The sequence below is a fragment of the Oryctolagus cuniculus genome, chromosome 7 (genome assembly GCF_964237555.1).
Source record: "Oryctolagus cuniculus chromosome 7, mOryCun1.1, whole genome shotgun sequence".
NCBI classification, from domain to species: domain Eukaryota; kingdom Metazoa; phylum Chordata; class Mammalia; order Lagomorpha; family Leporidae; genus Oryctolagus; species Oryctolagus cuniculus.
This window is the reverse complement of record NC_091438.1, coordinates 22,223,710-22,244,709: the sequence shown is the minus strand read 5'-3', so window position 1 is coordinate 22,244,709 and position 21,000 is coordinate 22,223,710. Positions and strand designations below refer to the sequence as shown.

At 48.4% G+C, this 21,000-nt stretch overlaps 1 protein-coding gene across 14 annotated transcripts in view; it reads right to left on the bottom strand.

Annotated features, from left to right (window-relative positions):
* The window catches only part of PRKAG2 (protein kinase AMP-activated non-catalytic subunit gamma 2), a 311,916-nt gene that overhangs the window by 36,351 nt on the left and 254,565 nt on the right, over positions 1-21,000 (bottom strand). For 9 of the 14 annotated variants that reach the window (XM_051857058.2, XM_070077300.1, XM_051857065.2 and 6 more), the window contains one exon: positions 1,899-2,005. In XM_051857058.2, the coding sequence (XP_051713018.1) occupies positions 1,899-2,005 (107 nt within the window). The remainder of the gene's footprint in view (positions 1-1,898; positions 2,006-21,000) is intronic. The other 5 variants (XM_051857059.2, XM_070077299.1, XM_070077304.1 and 2 more) reach the window with 1 other exon arrangement.

Here is a 21,000-nt window from a genome sequence, read left to right as displayed (position 1 = left end):
GCTAAATTCTAAACTCTAGAGAAAGTCAGCTGCACGGTGCAGGGAAGAGCCAGGTACACAGCACGTCAGATCGGCTGTCGCTATTTTTCTGTTGATGGCAACGCCAAGGGTCAGCAGAGCAGGTACTTTCAGCAATGAGCCTTTGGTGGGGGAGGGGCGAGCTAGCAGTCCATTTTGGAAATTCAGAATGTCTAGTTACTGCACTCCTGAAATTCCTGGTTGCAGGTGTACAGACCACATTTCCTAAAAATGATTCCACATTGCCCCTACTGCAACCCCGTATTTGGATGCTTCCCTGTGTCAAACAATCAGAGAATCTTAGGGTTTTCAAAGGGACTCTGAAGGTCACCTGCTGCAGTCACAACACATAAAGTCAGTTAACAAAAATCCATTGTATTTCCATATACTAGTAAGAAATACCTGGGAAATGAAACTAGACAAAACCAAAATCACTTCCTCCTTCCTGCGAGTCCTGTGCGGCAGGCACAGAACCCAGGCACGGTGCATGCAAGAGCCTGGGGAGTCCTCCGGGAAAGAGCCACATGTGCAGATGTGGGAGCCAAGGCAGACCCTGGCTGCAAGGGCCCGTGAGAGGCCTGAGGGCCTGGGAGGAAGCTGGAAGAGCCTGGGCGGCGTCGGCCGGGATGGCCTGGGAAGGCTTACCTAGGGCAGGGCTGTGGAGGACGCTGGGATGGACTCTCAGGGGCTCCACTCAGTCCAGGGCCCTCTGAGGACTCAGCTCGAGGCCACCCTTCATTGCACCTTGTTCCCTGCCTTGCCCTAGAACTCCTGCAGGGTTTCTCCTGGGAACGCACCCTTCGTAAACTACCTGCCCACGGCTTCCTGGCTGACCGTCCACTTCTGGGGAACTCAAGTGAAGTCAACCCTACTGATGATTCACACAGAAATATACACGCTACAGGCGCACTACAAAGGTGTGTAGAGTATTCACATGCATGTATTTTATTTCATGGAACGCAGTTTGGTCAATACATTGAGCATATTATTTGGGATGTTTCATATGTGATCGTAAGTCACATTGATACAAAGTAATTTTAATACCAAAATGATCAGGTTCAAATTTTTCTTAAAAGAGATCAATACAGTACTCCCTGAAAGCTATTTACCTTGGCCTTTTCTTCTTCTAACTCTATTATTTCACATTTATCTATCACGCAGTCTACTAAAATCCATCAGGACAAGCTTAGGGAGGGGTGCACTTCCACAGTGAAGTCAGGCTCTCACATACAGCAGACGGACTTGTGCTCAAGTCCCAGACTTCATCACACCTGAGCTCTGTGCACCAAGCCCTTAAGCTCTAGAACTTGCAGGTTAAGCCTTGTGTTAAGGTTTCGAACTCTAGAATTTGGGTTTCATTATCTGTAGGAGGAAGACGACAGTGATAGCACACTCTTTACATAAGGATGCCACGGAGACGGAGAGTTCAGACAAAAGCTCAGCACAGTGCTTGATATTTTGAAAGGACTCAGTAAAGGTCTGCTGGTATTGCTGGATTTAGATGACTGGGGAGGGGCTGGCGCTGTGGTGCAATGGGTTAAAGCCCCCGCCTGCAGTGCCAGCATCCCTTATGGGCGCTGGTGGTTCGAGTCCCAGCTGCTTCACTTCTGATCCAACTCCCTGCTAATGCACGTGGAAAGTAGCCGAGGATGGCCCAAGTCCTTGGGCCCCTGCACCCAATGTGAGAGACCCACCTTTGGATTGGCTCAGCTCTGGCCATCGTGGCTATTTGGGGATTGAACCAGTGGTTGGAAGACCCCTCTCTCTGTCTCTACTCCTCTCTGTAATTCAGTCTTTCAAATAAAATAAATCTTCAAAAAAAATAATAACATACTGTGTAAAGAAACTATGCAAACATACTGAAAAATCTATGCACTTACTTGCAATGTAGTATCAAAGACAACAAGCTTTGAACTGGTTGGGACGATGTCGTAACACTTGTGTGATCTCATGAATCGCATGTAAACACCGCTTTCTGAGTCTTCTGCTGAAAGAAGAAAAAAAATATGCATCAGTTAACATAAAAGAACTCCCTGAACCAGGCGCTAACAGGCTTAGGGGAAAACATGACATGTTTTCCTCATCAGATCCAATACGAGGCAGGAATATCCACTCTCCCTAATTGTATTCAACCCTATGCTGAAGCTCCTTGCTGGTGTAATAAGGCAAGGAAAAAAAATGGAGGGCACTCAGGCGGAGAAGGAAAAAACAGGAGCCAGAGCTGCGGTGGACGGTTAAGCTGCTGCCTGTGACACAGCATCCCGATGAGTAACGGTTCCAGTCCCGACTGGGGAAGCAGCAGACCATGGTGCACGTGCTTGGGCCCCTGCACCCACGTGGGAGACCCAGATTTAGTTTCTGACTCCTGGGCTTTGGCCTGGCCCAGCCCCGGCCATTGCGGCCACCTGCAGAGTGAACCAGCGGATGGGAGACCTCTCTCTCTCTCTCTTTCCAACTCTGACTTTCAAATAAATAAATATTTTTTTAAAAAAGGAAAAAAAAACCTTAACATTTATACATTGTATGAGCAAGGTTAGCAAAGTCAAAGAATACAGGGTTTATTTATTTTTAAAAAGGTTTTATTTATTTATTTGGAAGTCAGATTTAGAGAGAGAGGAAGAGACTAGGAGACAGAGATTTTCCACCAGCTGGTTCACTCCTCAGATGGCTGCAATGGCCATAGCTGGGCCAGGCCAAAGCCAGGAGCCAGGAGCTTCTTTCAGATCCTCCATGTGGGCAGCAGGGAGCTGGATCAGAAGTGCAGCAGCTGGGACACAAACCGGTGCTCATATGGGATTCTGGGTTGCAGGCAGCAGCTTTTACCCACTACACCACAATGCCGGCCCCAAACATAGGATTTAGAAAATGAAAGCAAAGCTCCTGTGTAACTATATACTAAGAATACACAACAGAAAATTAAAATAAATGCCATATGGAAATAGGTACCTATATAGGGGAATAGAGAGCATCAAAACTGTAAACTGCCCAGGCAAATAAGTCTTTTTATTATTTAAATCTCTATAACAAAGTTAATTGACAATTTAAATAAAAAATTGCAATGCATTATGGATTTATGGCATATTTATAAGTAAACTGCCTGGCACCGACTCCCAACCAGACTCCCAATGCAGAAATCTAGCAGTTGTCCTTGTCATTGTCTTTACCCCAGCCAACGTATCACGTCCTGCTGGTTTATGCCCCAAGTCTCTTAAATTCACCAGTTCTCGCCGCCTCCATGACTACCCCCCTAGTCAGTGTACACCCTAACTTCCTGACTGATCTCTCTGCTTTCCACACTGCTCTCTTCAACAGCTGTCCACACTGCACCCAGACAGAACTGCCAGATGGGAGTCTGTGTCTGCTGAAACACTCCAATGACTTCCAACTGCTTTAGAAAGAAAGCAAAATCCATGAAGCAGCTGCAAGAAGCTGGCCTTGAAAGGCCTGTCCCCCCCAAGCCTCACCCATCACAGCACCCTACCCCGATATTCTCTCTAGACAAAGGGCTTCTAGACTCTTCCATGGGGCCTGAAGCTACAATTCCTCTGCTTGGAATACTTTTTCTATCTCTTCCTGGTCCAGTCACTTCCTTGATTAGACCTCAGTTCAAGGACAAAGCTAGTAGGTTGTGGAACCGGCATCTGAACCTGATGCCCCCCAATTCCAAAGCTGTGTGTTGGCCAGGATGCTACCCCCTTCCCTTGGCCTGCCATAACGTCTTCCCCTGTTCTGTGTATTAAATCCTCACCCATCATCATGGTTCAGTTTCTACCACACTATCTCTGAGAGGCTTCTTTGACAGTTCCACTCAGCCCACGAAGACCTGTATATTTTACTTTCTTAAACGTTTTCTTTAGAAAAGCAGAGCAATGTGGGGGTGGAGAAGGGAACTGAGATTGAGAGAGAGAGACCTTCCATTTGTTCACTTCCTAAACATCCACAATAACTGAGCCCGGGCCAAGTCAAATCCCGGAGCCAGGAACTCCATCCATCCAGGTCTCCCGCATGGCTGGCAGAGACCCAAGTACTTGAGTCACCGCTGCTTTCCAGGGTGCATGTAAGTAGGAAGTTTGGGGCCGGCGCTGTGGTGCAGCGGGTTAACACCCTGGCCTGAAGCGCTGGCATCCCATATGGGCACCGGTTCTAATCCCGGCTGCTCCTCTTCAGATCCAGCTCCCTGCTATGGTTTGGGAAAGCAGTAGAAGATGGCCCAAGTCCTTGGGACCCTGCACCCACATGGGAGACCCGGAAGAAGCTCCTAGCTCCTGGCTCCTGGCTTCGGATTGGTGCAGTTCTGGCCATTGTGGCCAACTGAGGAGTGAACCATCAGATGGAAGACTTCTGTCTCTCTCTCTTTCTGCCTCTCCTCTCTCTGTGTAACTCTGACTTGCAAATAAATAAGTAAATCTTTAAAAACAATAAGTAGGAAGTTTAGTGGGAAGTGGAGGCGGGACTTGAATCCAGGCTCTGTTATAGGACGTGAGCACCCCCAGGGGCACCTTAACTACCGCACTACAACAGCTGTTCCTGACCTGTCTTGCAGAAAATTTAGACTACTTGGGAATTATATGGGCAGAAAAAAATTACCTTAGCACACACAGTAATTAGCAAAGTAAGTGTTAAATCGTGTGATACTAACCAAGTTCCCTGACACTTATCTTTTGTGTCCCACTGTGCTAGTCCAGGATGACCAATGGCCAATTTCATTACAAACTACGAGGACCATTCCCAAGTCCGTTTTCAACTCTGGCATCTCCTCAGGGAACCATAATTCATCCTTTAGAGCTCTCTCCTCCCTGTCATCTCTCGGACGTCTCCATCTCACATGCCTCCCCTCTGGCTGTGGAATAAGGCCACGCACCCTGGGACTGCACTCAAGGCTCTCCTTGTCAGCTTCTCGTATCTTATTTTCTCACCTCTGTTTTCACGACCAGGCAACAGGTTCCCTGTGAAGTTCCCCATCATCTTTAAGAACTGCACTTTCTTTAATTTCAATGTCTTCCTCTATTTTTTCTTTTCCAGGTTTTAAAAAAAGTATATTTTATTTTAAAGGCAGAGATAGATCCCTTCCAGTTCTGGTTCACTCCCCAAATGCCCACAACAGTTGGAGCCAGGCCAAAGTCAGGAGCCAGGAATTCAATCCAGGTCTCCCATGCAGGTGGCGAGAACCCTGCACCTGCGCCGTCACTGCTGCCTCCCAGGATGTGACCGGCAAGAAGCTGGAACCGGGAGACATGCCTGAATTTCTTCACTGTACAGACGAGGGAACTGAGACTAGAAGTTATGGGACTTGCCCAGAGCCAGACAGCAAGGAAAGGACTCCAGTGGGATTTAAAGCCACATCTCAGACCACAGCAGCTCTTCTCCTTAAACTCTGCTGCTCCACTAATAACGCACTCACCCAACAGACACTCGTGGAGGCTTCCCTTGTGCTATGCCCTGTCCTGGGTGTGGGGCCCTAAAGGTGAATACGATGCCTTGTCCCTGCCTGCAAAGCTTCCGTGTCAGCCAATCACGTAGGATCACACAGGCTGCTGACAGCCCTAAGAAAGGTCAGGAAGCGGGGCCGGCATCATGGCCTAACGGGTTAAGCTGCCGCCTGCAACACCAGCATCCTGTCTGGGTGTGGTTTCCTGGCTGGGGCCTGGCCCAGTCCCGGCTGTTGCAGCCATCTGGGGAGTGAACCAGCAGATGGAAGAGGGAGCTCTCTCTGTGTCTCCCTCTGTGTAACTCTGCCTTTCAAATAATTGAAAAGTGACTTGTTTCAGAATGCCTAAGGCTTCTACACCTTATGGAATACCACTTTATATTTTGTTAACAGTAATCAAATATTTCTAATATTCTTTCCCTTGGATAATTTCTTTGAATAATCAGAATTTTATTTAATTGAGGAATTCATCCTGTCAATAAATATCTATTGCATGTTTTCCTAGTGTGGGAGACCAAGACAAATAAGACAGGGAAGGAAAGCATTTCCAAAGGGAAATACCTGCCAGCAGAGGAGAGCTTCCTGAAGCTGTGAGACTGCGATGCAGACCTCAGAGCTGTAGGGCCTTGCCCGCCTCGCTCAGGGCATTCCCACCAGCCTCTAGGCCCGCAGGTCCGGCTGCCAAAGAATGCCCTTGGCTAGAGGTGCTGCAATCTGAGAACTGGGCTAGCCCAGAGGATGCGGGTGAGGCACCAAGGCACCTGCTACCAGCTGTGTCCACGCGTTAGGGGCTGGGGACGCCGGGGGAACGCAGTGCATGCGGCTCCTGCCTTCACCGATGCTATACGCGGGTGGAGAAGACACAGTCGTGCGTGCTACCAAGGGCAAGCGTGGGGCTGGCACTCAGGCACAGATGAGTGGATGGACGAAACTTCCGTGTACTTCCATTTTTCTCAAAACATTTTTCTATCAGAAATGGGGGTCCCTGCACGGGGAAGAAGTTAACACAGGAAGCTCTTTTAATAGCTGTGTAGAGTTCTGATCCATTTCTGCCATCGTTGCTAATGAGGATATGTGTGTTTTGTTGACGGCACAGCTTCCTTACAGCTTATTCAGTGAGGGACTGTGCAGGCACACCAGTCACACTGAGGCAGTCATGTATGTTTCCACCAATATTTAACTTACAAATCACACTAGGTCTACATTCCTAAAACTTAAATGGATAAAATCAAGATGGCAACTAGAAAAATAAAATGTAACAGTCCATCTCTTCTGAAAGGAAACCTTTGAGACACTTGGTTCATTAATTAAATCAAGACATTTTATAAATGGGGTATACATTATAGATGCTAATATTGCTATATGAATATTGGAAATAAAATTTTAAAATGCTACGAAGTAGGAATGTTCAACTTTTTAGAATTTTGAGAATATGTTAAGTTTTGGATGGGTCATACTTTTTAAAAAAGATTTATTTATTTATTTGAAAGAATTAGAGAGAGAGGAGACATACAGAGAGATATTCCATCTGTTGGTTTACTCCCCAAATGGCCACAATGGTGACAGCTAGGCCAGGCTGAAGCCAGGTCTCCCATGTGGGTAGCAGGGACCCAAACACCCAGGTCATTCTCTGCTGCTTCTCCCAGGGCACCAGCAGGGAGCTGGATGGGACATGAACCGGTGCCTACATGGAATGCGAGGACTGCAGGCGGCGGCTTTACCTGCTACTCCACACTGCCAGTCCCTGGACATGCTTTTTAGTGGATCACCTTTAGTCCTCTGGTAACTTCTAAGATGTTTAAATACGCACTGCATTTTGAATATTTATTTTAGATTTATATAATGTTACAGTTCCCACATATCCAACATAAGGCTTCCTCTAAATTTTCTTCCTTTATTTATTTGAAGGTCAGAGTTACAGAGAGAGAAAGAAAGAGAGAAGAGAGAGAGAGAGAGCGTGTGTTTCTTCCATCCACTGGTTCACTCCCCAAATGGCTGCAACAGCTGGAGCTGCGCTGATCCAAAGCCAGGAGCCAGGAGCTTCTTCGGGGTCTCCCACATGGGTGCAGGGGCCCAAGCACTAGGGCCATCTTAGCAGGGAGCCAGATCAGAAGTGGAGCAGCTGGAACTAGAACTGGTGCTCAAATGGGATGCCAGTGCTGCAGGCGGTGGCTTTACCTGCTATGCCACAGTGTTGGCTAGGCTTCCTCTAAATTTAACATCTTAAGTTACTATGGCACACTTGTCACAAATGAACCAACGCTGATGCAACATCATAAACTTCAGTTATTAGGATTACTTTAGCTCTCCCCCAATGCCCTGGTTTTTGCCCAAGATCCCAGCCACGACAGCTGGTTTAGTCGTCAAGCCTCAGTATGCTGTTCTAGATGGGACAGCTTCTCACAGCTTGTTTTTGAAAAGTTGACAGCTTTGAGGAGGGCCAGGTGGGGAATCTATAGGACGGTCCTCAGCTCGGGTTTGCATGAGGGTTTCTCACGATCGGAAGCTCGGGGAGTCTTTGGTCGGAGTGAGGGAGCTTTCAGAGGAGGAGGACAGGGCAAAGTGCCCTTCTCATCACATCGTGTAAAGGATACACACTCCACTCTCGTCAGCACACCAGGGAACACGCTCCATTCCCCGTCCCTACCACTGCATTTCCACCATCCTACCGGGGTCTCCGCCCCATTCTCCTCCCACGTGGAGGTGCACTGTCCTCAACAGGTCCTATCACAGGCACATGCGTACACAGTCAGCATGACTGTAACCACTGCCGGCCTGCTGAGCTCCTGTCAAGTTTCCCCACCGTAAAATTACTCTCTCCCCTTTCTCCAGTGCAGCCGCTCAGAGGCGCCGCCTTCCTTCCCTAGGGCTGAGACGTTTATGAGATGCTGGGAACTGTTCTGTACAGGAGACCGGCCTGTCTACTCGACCACTTGTTTCTCCCGGCGTGGAATCATGGATGTGTACTCACGGATGTGTACTCACACCCTGACTTGGAACCGAGACACATGGCACTGCTGGGTCACACACAGGCTCTGCTTCAGCCAGCCAGGCGCCCAGCCTTCGCGGGCGGCTCTGGGCGTGGGCACGGAGGGAGGGCTCCGACGGGCCCTGGCCCCAACTTCCTGCCAGGTCCTTCCAAGACTGGCTTCACAGGCACAGCCTCCTGGCTGGCTGGGGCTGCATCTGTGTGCGTGCCTCCCCACAGCGAGAGCGAGCCAGGGTGCCAAGCCCGGCTCTGTGGGCTCTTCCTGTGCGCACAGCCTCCTGGACAGCTGAACGTGGGTTTCCTCATCAGCAACTTCTTACAAGAAATGAATCGATAAAATAACAAACACTACTTCCTTAATGTTCTTTTTCCGAGCCAGAATCTCATCCAGGATGCCATATTTGCCAGTCACTTCTTCTCAAGAGCCTTTTGGCTACGACGATTTCTTGGATCTTTCTTGTTTTGGTGACCCTGATGTGTCCATGTATTTTAAAGGGTGATTTTCTAAAATTCATTTATTTCTATGAGAGGCAGAGAGAGAGAGAGAGAGAGAGAAAGAAAGGAGAGAGAGAGAGAGGTCTTCCATCCACTGGAGATTCTCCATCGTTGGTCACTGGTTCACCCTCTAAATGCCTGGAACAGCCGGGCTGGGTTAAGCCAAAGCCAGCCTGGAAGTCACGCTGAGTCTCCCATGTGGGTGGTAGGGTCCCAGGTACACAGGCCATCATCTGCTGCCTTAAAGGGTGCACGAGCAGGAAGCAGGATTGGAAACAAAGGAGCCGGGACTCAAAATCCTCTGATGGAGGATGTGGGTGTCCAGGTGGGCCCCAGGTGGCATCTGAACTGCGGCGCCAGACTTGTGTCCGCTGAAGCACGGTTTTTGGAAAGTTCCGCTTCATTACTTGAAAGACAGGGACAGACAGTTCCCACACACTGGTTCACTCCCCAAATGCCTGAGTGGCAGGTGGGCTGAAGCTGGGAGCCTAGCACTCCATCCAGGTCTCCCACACAGGTGGCAAGGACCCAGCTACCTGAGCCCTCACCGCTTCTTCTCAGGGTTCAGGATCTGGAGCCGGGAATCAAACCCAGGCACGCCGCTGTGGGGTGCATCCAAACCTCTAGGCAAGAGCCCACCCCACGTCGATAGCTTTTAAAAGGACTGGTCAGCTGCTTCCTAGCTGCTTACGTCTGACCTTTTTCCTCAAGTGCAGACTGGGACTGTGGATTTTGGGGAGGATCTATAGTTTTTTTTTTAATTACAAAAAGTTTGATCAAGCAAAGCAAAATATTAAATATGCAAAACAAATTATAATAACATTTCTTCTGGTTTGGAATAAATGTAGATTATTGATGTAATAAAACATTGATAACAAAAGCATTCACATTTTAAGTTAGGAAAATAAAATAAAAGTAAAATATTCTTTCTTTTGTATGTTGTTTTTCCACTTGTGGTAAAAACTTTGATTAAAGGCAGCACCATGTGTTATCGGTTACATTATGGTGAGTTTCAAATTGCATATAGAGGAGGAAATGTCTTGAAATACAGAGAAAACAAGAGTAATTTAGGGTTAAGAAAAAAATGAAAATAAAAAACCAAAAAACCCCCACCACCAAAATTATTCAACAACAACAAGTTGTTTGAAACACATTATTTAAATTCTTGAGGAGGCAAGAAGTTCAAACTCTCAATATTCAAAAGGTAACAAGTGGAGTTTAGATATTATCACAATGTTCTATTCTTGCTTTGTTTTTTATACACTGCCGGATAGAAGCCTAATCACAGACCATTACACTGGCATTTGAGATACTGGTCTACCAGAGGAAGGAACCTGTCTGATGTTAAATCTTTTTTTTTTTTTTTTTTTTTGACAGGCAGAGTGGAAAGTGAGAGAGAGAGAGAGAGAGAGAGAGAGAGAGAGGGAGAGAAAGGTCTTCCTTTGCCATTGGTTCACGCTCCAATGGCCGCCGCGGCCGGTGCGCTGCGGCCGGCGCACCGCGCTGATCCGATGGCAGGAGCCAGGTACTTATCCTAGTCTCCCATGGGGTGCAGGGCCCAAGTACTTGGGCCATCCTCCACTGCACTCCCGGGCCACAGCAGAGAGCTGGCCTGGAAGAGGGGCAACCAGGACAGAATCCGGTGCCCCAACCGGGACTAGAACCCGGTGTGCCGGCGCCACTAGGTGGAGGATTAGCCTAGTGAGCCACGGCGCCAGCGTGATGTTAAATCTTAACTATCCTTTAAGTAGTATGCTAACCCAACATTCAAGCCGGTTGTCAAAGAGTGATACTGGGAAGTAGCAAGTGTAATACTAAAGTGTTTGATTTATAAAGGTTAGAAATAAAATGTTTTAAACCTAACATCTGAGTTTAAATGTAAACCATTACACATACCAAACAGAATTAAGTGGAAGTAAACATTTCTAAAGCAGATCTGATTACATAATCACCCCAGCTTAATAACTTGAGCTTAATAACATGATACACCCCATACTCATCTAAAGCTGCTAGCGATCCAGCTCTAGCTGCCTGCCCAGTCTCGTCTCCCGTGACACCCACCAGCAATCTTAGACTCCAGGATCGGGTCAGTCTTTCGGGAGTGTGCTCTGATGACCCCATCTCGGCATCTGCATGTGCCGCCTCTCCTGCAGGACCCTTTACTATCACGGTCTACAGATACCCCCCTTACCTTCCTGTAATGGGCTCACACCAGTGGCCCCCCAGAAAGGACACGTCCGCCTGAAACATCAGAATGAGACCGTATTTGCAATCAGGGTCTTGGCAGCTGCAAGGAAGGTAAAGCTCTCTCGATGAGGTCAGCCTGAATTAGGGTGGGTCCCTTACCCAGTGAGGAGTGTCCTTCGGGACAAGACACACGGTGGGGAAGGCCTTGGGAAGGCAGAGGCAGAGACTGGGGCGACGCCAAGGGATGCCAAGCACTGCCGGCAACTACAGAGCTGAGCGGGGCAAGGAAAGGTTCTTGCCTTGAGCCTTCGGAGGGAGCACACCCTGCCTGCCTGCACGCACTGATTTCACACTTTGGGCTCCAACTGTGAGAATACACTGCTGTTGCTCTAAGTCACCAAATTTGTGGCAATTTGTTACGGAAGCCTCAGGGCACTTACATACCTTTAAAGTTCAAGTCAAAGACCATTTCCCTCCCATTACGTCTTCCTCTAGAGACCCCAAGTTGGAATCAATTGCTTCATGCCCATTAGTGCTTTGTGAGTTTAATTCTGGAGTCGTTTTATGCCTTGTCCTGAAGTTACAGGTGTTATAAGTTTTTTGAGGGCACTGGACGTACCTCTCTTCTTTATAATCACAGGCACTCAGAGAGTGCCCTATAGATAACAGGCACAAGTTAAGGCCTGCTAGTTGTATGTCACTCAGACATGCAGACATGCACAAATCAAATGCACAAGGAGCAATTATGAATTTGAGATTAATCGATCATGTCTCTGTCCTTGGAAAATGATAATGAACAAAGCACACAGTTTGAAAATACTACTTAGAGGAGCGGAGGCTGGCACTGTGGTGAGGCAGGTAAAGCTGCTGCCTGTAACATCCACATCCCCTATGGGCACGGCTGCTCCACTTCTGATCCAGCTTCCTGCTAATGCGCCTGGGAAGAGAGCAGAAGGTAACCGGAGTACCTGGGACCCTGCCACCCATACAGGAGACCAGACTGGAGCTCCTGGCTCCTGGCTTCAGCTTGGTTCAGCCCTGGCTGTGGTGGCCATTTGGGGAGTGAACCAGCAGATGGAAGCTCACTCTCTCTCTCTCTCTTGCTCTAGCTCCCTCCCTATTGCTCTGCTTCTCAAATAAATAAATATTATAAAACCATAATATTGGTACATTTAGATTTAGTAACCAGTAAAAAAAATTCATTTTTATACCTTTATAGACTTAAAAGATTGGAAAGGGTTGTTTTCTTTCAGAGAAATAATGCACCCATGGAAGTGCTTTGTAATTTTTTAAAAGCAAAACAATGTCAGTCTGTAACTTCAAAGTATCATAAAAGCTGCTTTCTAATTCTACTGGGCAAAAAACACAGTTGAATTAGATTCAATTAAATTACAGCAGACATTAAAATGTTCACAAAATCATGTATTTACTTTAAAAATGTCTGCAAAGATAGCAAACAACCTGACAACTTCATGTTTCAGAGATAATTACTACAGCCATAAGCTACCTTTTCTGAAATGTGTTTGCACAGAATTCTAACTCAAAGAATTTGCAAAAAGTGTACTGCCAAATGGCATGATTCTTTGGCCTTTTGGGCCTTGACTGTATGAAAATGCACAAGATTACAGCATCTAAGAGGCTTACTTACACACATCAATCAAACTGACAGCAGGATGGTAAACAACACAATGACGCAAACATCAATTTCCAGGTATCCATCTCACACAGATAACGACTGCAGGTCTCTTAGTGAGCACACCGTCACCACCAGACCACTCATCCTAGCCTCCTCAGCACCCAGGCAGTGAATGAACTAGCAGACTCCTGGGCAGCGCCTGCCCTGGCCTTCATCCTCCCCTGGACTGCCTGTTCCTGGGACTCTGGCTTGGTTAGGATTGTCTCATCACGCCTAGGAGCTGTCTTTTCGTTTTTCAGATGGATCGCAACTAGGAAGGGAAGCTTACCGTGTGGAAGGAGGGAAGAGGGTCTGAGAGCACCTGGCCTACACGTGGGGATGGATGAGCACACAGCCCGGTCCCTCAGCAGGCAATGGCAGCAGCACACAGCCGCTGATCCAGTCCCAGCCACCGCACAGCCTGCTGTCCCCCTGAGGTTACTGTGACCGCTCACGTTTCAACCCAGGGACCCTTACAGGGGTGTCTGTGTGTTCCTACAGAAGGTGGAGAACACGTGACACGTGGGGAGGCTGCGCTGAGGTCGGAGTGCCTAGGTGAGGGGTGGAGGAGCGTGGAGAGCGAATCTCAGGGCGGCCAGCAGCCACCTGGCGCCCGTCGCACTGATGCAGTCTCGTCTGCACCCACACCTTACTCATCCACACTCTGCGTTCAGAACCTACCATCTGATGTAGCAACAAGAGGCACAAGGTGTTTTCTACATCTGACACCGGTTGTCTGCAGTAGCTCAAGTTTAGTGAGCACTTAGCCTACGCCACGGTGCTGCTCTGAGCACTCAACACCACTGGCTTCTTCGTGTCCGCAGAAACTGCAAGTAAGCACAACTACTATACCTGTTTTACAGAGGAGGAAACTGAGGCACAGAGGGATCAAGTAACTTTCTCCAAAGCAACGCTGTACTGCTAATAACAGGGCAGCCAGGAGTGTTCCTGCCAGCAGCCAGGTTCTGACATGCAGAGAGGTGGCAGGGCAGAGTGGATGAGTATGGGCAGAATCAATTCACGGTCATCACACACAGACTAAAGGCAACACACGGGTCAGGACAAACAAAAGGACCCGGGTGTCCTGGAGGAGCCCTGCCTTGTGCCCCGATGTAAAAGGAAACCCGGGATAAGAGCAGAGCAGCAGTCTGTGGGACGACTGAGGCAGGCTGGGGTCAGCTCCAGGCCTGGGAAAAGCTGACAATGACACACTTGTTCCTGGGACCTCTCTAGATGGATCTCTTGTAGGTGGGCTCCCCTATGACATCGCAGGAGGCCTCTCGTCCACGCAATCTCCATGCCTTCCGCTACCAACGCCCCTCCAGTCCCACTGATCACCCCCTGGCTGCGCTGGGGCTGACTGCAGGGCGTGCTCATCCCATGGCCAGGGAGTGATGTTCTGCTCACACCCAGCGCCCTGTGCCCTGCAGGGAAAGGAACTCTGGGTGGAGAAAGAGTCCCTTGGAGCCCAGGGTGGTGGAGGTAGGCTCAGGAGGCAGCAGGTGGCTTGGCATGACTGGGCCCACACATACATACATGGTGGTGGTGGGGGAGACACAAAAAACCCACAGAGGTTTTCTCAGCCCTTGGAAAAGGATGAGAGCAAATCTCCACGCGACCTCACTGTGGCTCTCAGCGCCACCCGCCTGCTTTTCTGTCAGAAGCAAACATCTCAAAGCCAAGGCGCCTTGTCCCAGGTCCCGTCTCACAAACAGCCCCTTCGCCCCTCTGCTGTCAGCCTCCTCCTATGGCTGACTCTACGGCTGCCCCACCCGTCTCCCTGACCATGAATTATCTGATGCTGTTCTCCTGACCCATTTCCTGCCCTTTGCAGCAGAATAAAAGGAGGCAGGGCGGGGTCCCATCTCTGCTCTAAGAAGGCTGAGTTCTGTGGAGGAGACAAACAGAGCATGAGCAGTGCTGAGGGAGCAGAGAAGGGCCCGGAGTCCCTGCTGGGACTGTTTCACAGGGCGGCAGAGGCGCGCGACTCATTAGTGGGGAAGCAGAAGAAAGCACACAGATGCCAGTTTCAATTAACTTCCCTGGGTCCCCTACCGGTGCTGCTGTAGCTTCCACAGCCTCCGAGCAGTGTGCTGGGACACCACGCTCACACGAACATGAAGGCAGGGCGGACGCCTCGGAGCTGGTGCACGGTCCTGAATCAACCACGGCAGCCTCCTTGGCAAACAGGAAGTCCTGCTAGTCAGAGTCTGATGGAACAGAGCCGCAGGGCCAAGGATACACCACTGACAGGCAGAGTGGGCAGAAGCTGCAAGCGAAGCAGTGGCTTCTCCCCAGGGACTGGCTTCTGAAGTCACCATCCAGCTCCACCTGCAGGAGGTTCTGCTCAGCCAGTGCAAGCAACAGGATTGGGAACACACACACCCACACCCCTGATAACCACGCCAGATCCTCATCTCTTACTTCCAGTGACTGAAGATTGATTTTTTTTTTTTTTTGACAGGCAGAGTGAACAGTGAGAGAGAGACAGAGAGAAAGGTCTTCCTTTTGCTGTTGGTTCACCCTCCAATGGTCGCCACGGCTGGCGCACTGCGGCCGGCGCACCGTGCTGATCCGATGGCAAGAGCCAGGTACTTATCCTGGTCTCCCATGGGGTGCAGGGCCCAAGCACTTGGGCCATCCTCCACTGCACTCCCTGGCCACAGCAGAGAGCTGGCCTGGAAGAGGGGCAACTGGGACAGAATCCGGCGCCCCGACCGGGACTAGAACCCGGTGTGCCGGCACTGCAAGGCGGAGGATTAGCCTAGTGAGCCGCAACGCCGGCCTGGAGATTGATTTTTAAGTCATATACTCATTCGTCACAAGTCACAGAACCAGATCCACAGCATCTCGTTAAGAGCTGAGTATGCAAGAATGAAAGGTACCGTACAATATATGGGTATGGAGCAGACATCTGGCATGGTGGTTAAGATGCCAGCATCCCACATCAGAGTGCCTGGGCTTGATCCCTGACTCCTGACTGTCAGCTTCCTGCAAACACAGATCCTGGGAGCCAGTGGTGATGGCTCAAGTAACTGGGCCTGAGTTCCTTGCTACTGTCTCTGGTGCCAAGCCAGCCCTGGCCCAGTCCTGGCTGTTGTGGGCACTGGATGAGTGAACCAGTGGATGAATGGGAGCGCTTTCTGTCTGTCCAAAATACTGTTCAATTAGTTAAAGATTTAATTATTTATTTGAAAGGCAAAGTTACAGACGCATAGACAGAGAGAGACAGAAAGAAAGAGAGAGGCCTTCCATCCATTGGTTCATTCCCCAAATGGCCTCAACAGTTGGAGCTGGGCTGATCCAAAATCAGGAGCCAAGAGCTTCTTCCGGGTCTCCCACGAAGGCGCAGGGGCCCAAGGACTTGGGCCATCTTCTGCTGCTTTCCCAGGTGCATTAGCAGGGAGCTGGATGGGAAGTGGAGCAGCTGGGACTCAAACCAGCACCCATATGGGATGCTGGCAATGCAGGTGGCGGCTCTACCTGCTATGGCAGCGCTGGCCCCCCAAGTAGTTGAGATATTTGCCTGCCATACTGGAGTGACTGGGTTGATGCCCACCTCTGATTTCTGACTCCAGCTTCCTGCTAATGCAGACCGTGGGAGGCAGTGGGCACAGCTCAAATTGTTGGGTCTCTGCTATCCGTGAGGGAGACCTGGAATGAGTTTCTGGTTCCTGGTTCTGGTCCAGCCCAAATCTGTCTACCACAGACATTTGGGGAGTGAACCAGTAGACAGCAGTTCTGTCATCTGTCCATTGTCTCTGCCTCTCTGCTTCTTGAAGGAAAAAAAACCTGAAATATAAAAACCCACACTTCCCAAACTTCACCAAACCTTCCTTCTAATCAGAAATGACCTTGTCCTCAATCCCTTCCATTTAAACTTAAAAATACTTATTTATTGGAGAAGCAGAGAGAATACATGTTTCCCCACTGCTGGTTCTCTCCCTACTGCTCATAATGGCTGGGGATGGGCCCAAAGTGGGAGCCAGGAACTCAATCCAGGTCTCCCGTAAGAGTGGCAGAAACTCAATCACTTGAGCCGTCCTAGGATCTCCATTAGCAGGAAGTTGGATCCAGGAGCCAGAGCAGAGAGTTGAACTTAGGTAATGCAATAGGGGATGCCCAGCATCTTAACTGCTATGCTAAACAAAAAGGCCCACCCCTTAATTTCTTATATTGAAGAGTCATCGTAATTACACCAAGAAATCAGTATGTTAGTATTTTAAAATTTATCTTCTATACCTCTATTCTACATTTGGAAACACAAACTTATTAAACTCACATAGGCTATTTTCTTTTTAGAAAACCATTTAAAAGAGTTAAGCAAGAAAATAAGCATAAGAGGGGAACACGGAAGTTAAAGCAGGTGGAAAAGATTAAACCCTCAGACAAGTTTTTCTTAATGTGCTCAGATACACAAACACTAACAAAGGCACATGTTAAATATAATTTCATAGGAGTTACAAGGTAGAAGAATCAATGAAGTCCATTCGTTGTTCTCCCTTTCCACGCCTTTTTCATTTGCTTTCCGGAGGGGAGGGGTGGGCTGGGTAGTAAAAGTGTGCATTGCCAAGAGAATACAGACCTCTTCCACATTGGGGGCAGCAAAAGAGCTGTCAGCAGAGGAGAGGGACAGGGTGCCCACTCAGAGGGCTGAAAGGGAGCTGTGCTAAACACCTAAGAAATGTCGGGGCCACGCTGGGCTCTTGAAATGACATGTGCTTCCCATTGGAATTTTAAAGTTGTGTCACGTTTAATTCTAGGAACTACTAACCAAAGCCCCTAGCACAGCCAGCGTTTCCTCTTTTTCAGGGAACGGAACTCAGGCTCTAAGCTGAAGCAGCAAGGATCAGGGTTAGCTCGTAGGGCTAAGCGCCGGGCACCAGGCGGGTCAGGAGAGCAGGAAACACCTTGACCGCTGTAATACCAGGGACTACACAGCCACTGCCCTCAGACGTACTTTCAAAACATTCCTTCTATCCCTAGCTTCCTGGGGCTCTTCCTGGGGAACATATGCTTTTTCAGCATTTGTATGATGCTCATAGCTTTCTCTCCTTTCATCTGTTGGTGTTGGTTCTGTAGCAGATTTCTTAATATGCGCAAGGATTCCTGCATTTCTAGTATAAACCCTGCTTGGTCACAACACACGGTTGGGCTTTCGATACAGTGCACGGCTCAATTTGCTCTCGTTTGTTTAGGAGTTCTGCTCACACCCTAGATGTAAGATTGACTGCCTGCTTTCTCCTCTATGTGCTATCCTTCTCTGGTCTTGCTTTTAGGATCAAGGCAGCCTCACAGAATGCACCGTGAAGTTTCCATCCTTTCTTGTGCTCTAAAATAATCTAAATAATCAAAGAATTAACTGTTCCTAGAAAGTTTACCGAATTTGCCCTTTAACAGGCTGAGTGTCACGCCTCTCCTGCAGGGAAAGAGGGACAGTAAGGCCTTTTAGTTACTTCTTTTAAAATTTATTTTTTGTTGATATAAAATTCATATTGACAGAGTTCAAAGTACATGATTCAATTAAAACTCTTAAATTTCTTCTACAGTGATTGGTGAAAAGAGCAATTAACTAGGAAAATACAAACTGATAAGTTATCCAAGAAAAAGCTTTAAAGATTATTGACAAAGTTTGCTATATCCTTTCTTTCAGTATTATTTTGTACAATCTGTGTTTACAGTCAAAAGTTTTTCTTTTTTTTTTTTAAGATTTATTTATTTATTTGAAAGTCAGAGTTACAGAGAGAGGAGAGGCAGACAGAGAAAGCCTTCCATCCAATGGTTCACTCTTCAATTGGCCGCAATGGCCAGAGCTGCGCCAATCTGAAGCCAGGAGCCAGGAGCCTCCTCCAGGTCTCCCACACGGGCGCAGGGACCGAAGGACCTGGGCCATCTTGTACTACCTTCCCAGGCCATAGCAGAGAGCTGGATCTGAAGAGGAGCAGCGGGGACTAGAACCGGCCCCCATATGGGATGCTGGTGCTTCAGGCCAGGGCTTTAACCCACTGCACCACTGTGCCTGCCCCAGAAGTTTTTATTTCTAATGCTTTGCATTTTCACTCATTTTTCTTGAAAAGATTTGACAAAGGTTTAACTACTCATTGCCTTCTCCAAGGGCCAAGATTTTGTTTCTGCTGAGCAAGACTGTCTTTACATTTGATTTCAATGATTTGTCAGTCGAATAGATTTTAGGAAGGAAGAGATATAGATGAATATATATTCAACAAATCATCTCCGAGTGGCTGATCAAGTTGGTCCATCATTCAGGGGAATTCAAGATGGATACTTCACTCCAATTCCCCTAAGTGCCCTGACAAAAGGCTACCCCAATCCCAGAGGAGACATTACAGCTTGCTGGGGTTCCAACACATATCCATAGCTGTGGGCGTGACTTCTGGGCTTAGCAAAGGATCTTTCTCATACAGCAAGGACACCATCGTTCTTACAGGATGTGTATGCAATGTTAAGGATTACTATAACAAAGAATCCAAAAAAAAAAAAAAAAGGTGCAGAATCATCATAATAGGGCACGAACAGTGCCTTTAACAGCTTATGGGCTCTGGGTCTGGTCGTCAAGATGCTAGATAGCAAGCCTGGGGGCTCCAAGGGGGACTACTCGTGTATTCCAAGTGTAAATGGACAGCAGACGAAAGCACGGAGCAATGCCTATCTTAACCTCGGTCACAACACTCATGACCTTCCTTGTGACCTTGAGCAAATTAACTCCTCCGCAGAACAGAAAAGGGCTGTTTCCTATGATCCTCTCTCTCACTCAACAGTCATTCCAGAACGTTTCTGTGACCAAGCGTGTGAGGACTTTTCCCGACACAAGGGAAGCAATGCTTTCTATGGCGGACACCAGCTGGGTGCCCTCTGCTCCAGTGCAGAGAGAGAGACAGAAAGAGTGCCAGAGCCGGCAGACTCTCGAGGGCTCCGTCCCACAAGACCACCCCACTTCAGATCCACTTGCAAATTCCGAGGACGGCCTATAAATTGGGGTTCCCATGAACCCCTCCTTGGGTTTGCTTAATTTACTACAGAAGCTCACAGAACTCACAGAAATACGACTGGCTTTTTATAAAGGCTATTACAGAGGTCACAGAGAGACGGACTGGAGACGCACATGCGAAGGGGCACAGTTTCCAGGCTCCCTGGGTGTGTCACCTTCCGGAAACCTCCACACAGCAGCTCTCTGAACCCACTCTTCTGGGTTTGCAGGGTAGCTTCATTACACTGGCATGCCTGATGAAATCAACCAACAGGCGCCAGTTCAACAGTTAGCTCCTCTCTCCTCCTTGGAGGTTGGGGCTGGGGAGGGCTCAAAGTCCCAAGCCCCTAATGCTGCCTTGGTCTTGGGTGACTGCTCCCAACCTGAAGGGGCAGCCAGCCATCAGTCAACTGAGTTGCATACAAAAAGGCAGGGATTTCAAGAGCTGTATGGCAGGAAACAGAGAAAAAAGACCAAACATATTTCACAGTGTCACAATCCCCTTGTAAAACAGAGTGACACCTCTTTCCTGCAGGGATGGGGAGAAACAGGCTCAAACGCTGCCCCAGGACAGCTCACGACAGCTCACCCCCGCGTGGACATGGGGAAGACAGGCAGCCACTGCTGGGGGACTCGCGAGGAGCTTCTGCTCGGCGCCTGTTCCGTTCTTGGAGGGTCACCGTCACAGTTCCTGTCCACGGACACCACCTCGTCCCAGGCACTCCCGTGACCGCCGTGCTCATGTTATTTAACCTGCATCCAATCCGAGGAGCGGGCTACCATGATTATTTCCAAGTCACACGTGAGGACACTACCATTTGAAATAACTCGCCCAAGGTCTCACAGCTATTAAAAATAAATGGGACTCCAATTTGACTCATATTCTTTTGTTGAGATATTTTTAATTTTTCCCCAGAAACTTTTTATTTCAGGAATACAAACTTCATAGTTTCATAATTATAACTTTAGGAACATGGTGATTCTTCCCATCGTGCCTGCCCTCCCACCTAACACTCCCACCCCTTTTCTTTCTTTCTCTCCTATTCCCATTCTTATTTTTTACTAAGATCTATTTTTAATTAACTTTATACACATGTGATTAACTCAATATTAAGTAAGGAGTTCAACAAATAGTACAAAAAAAGTACTTTTCCTCAACAGTCGAGACAAGGGCTGTGTAAAGTCATTGCTTCAACTCATATCCTTAATTAGTATGACAC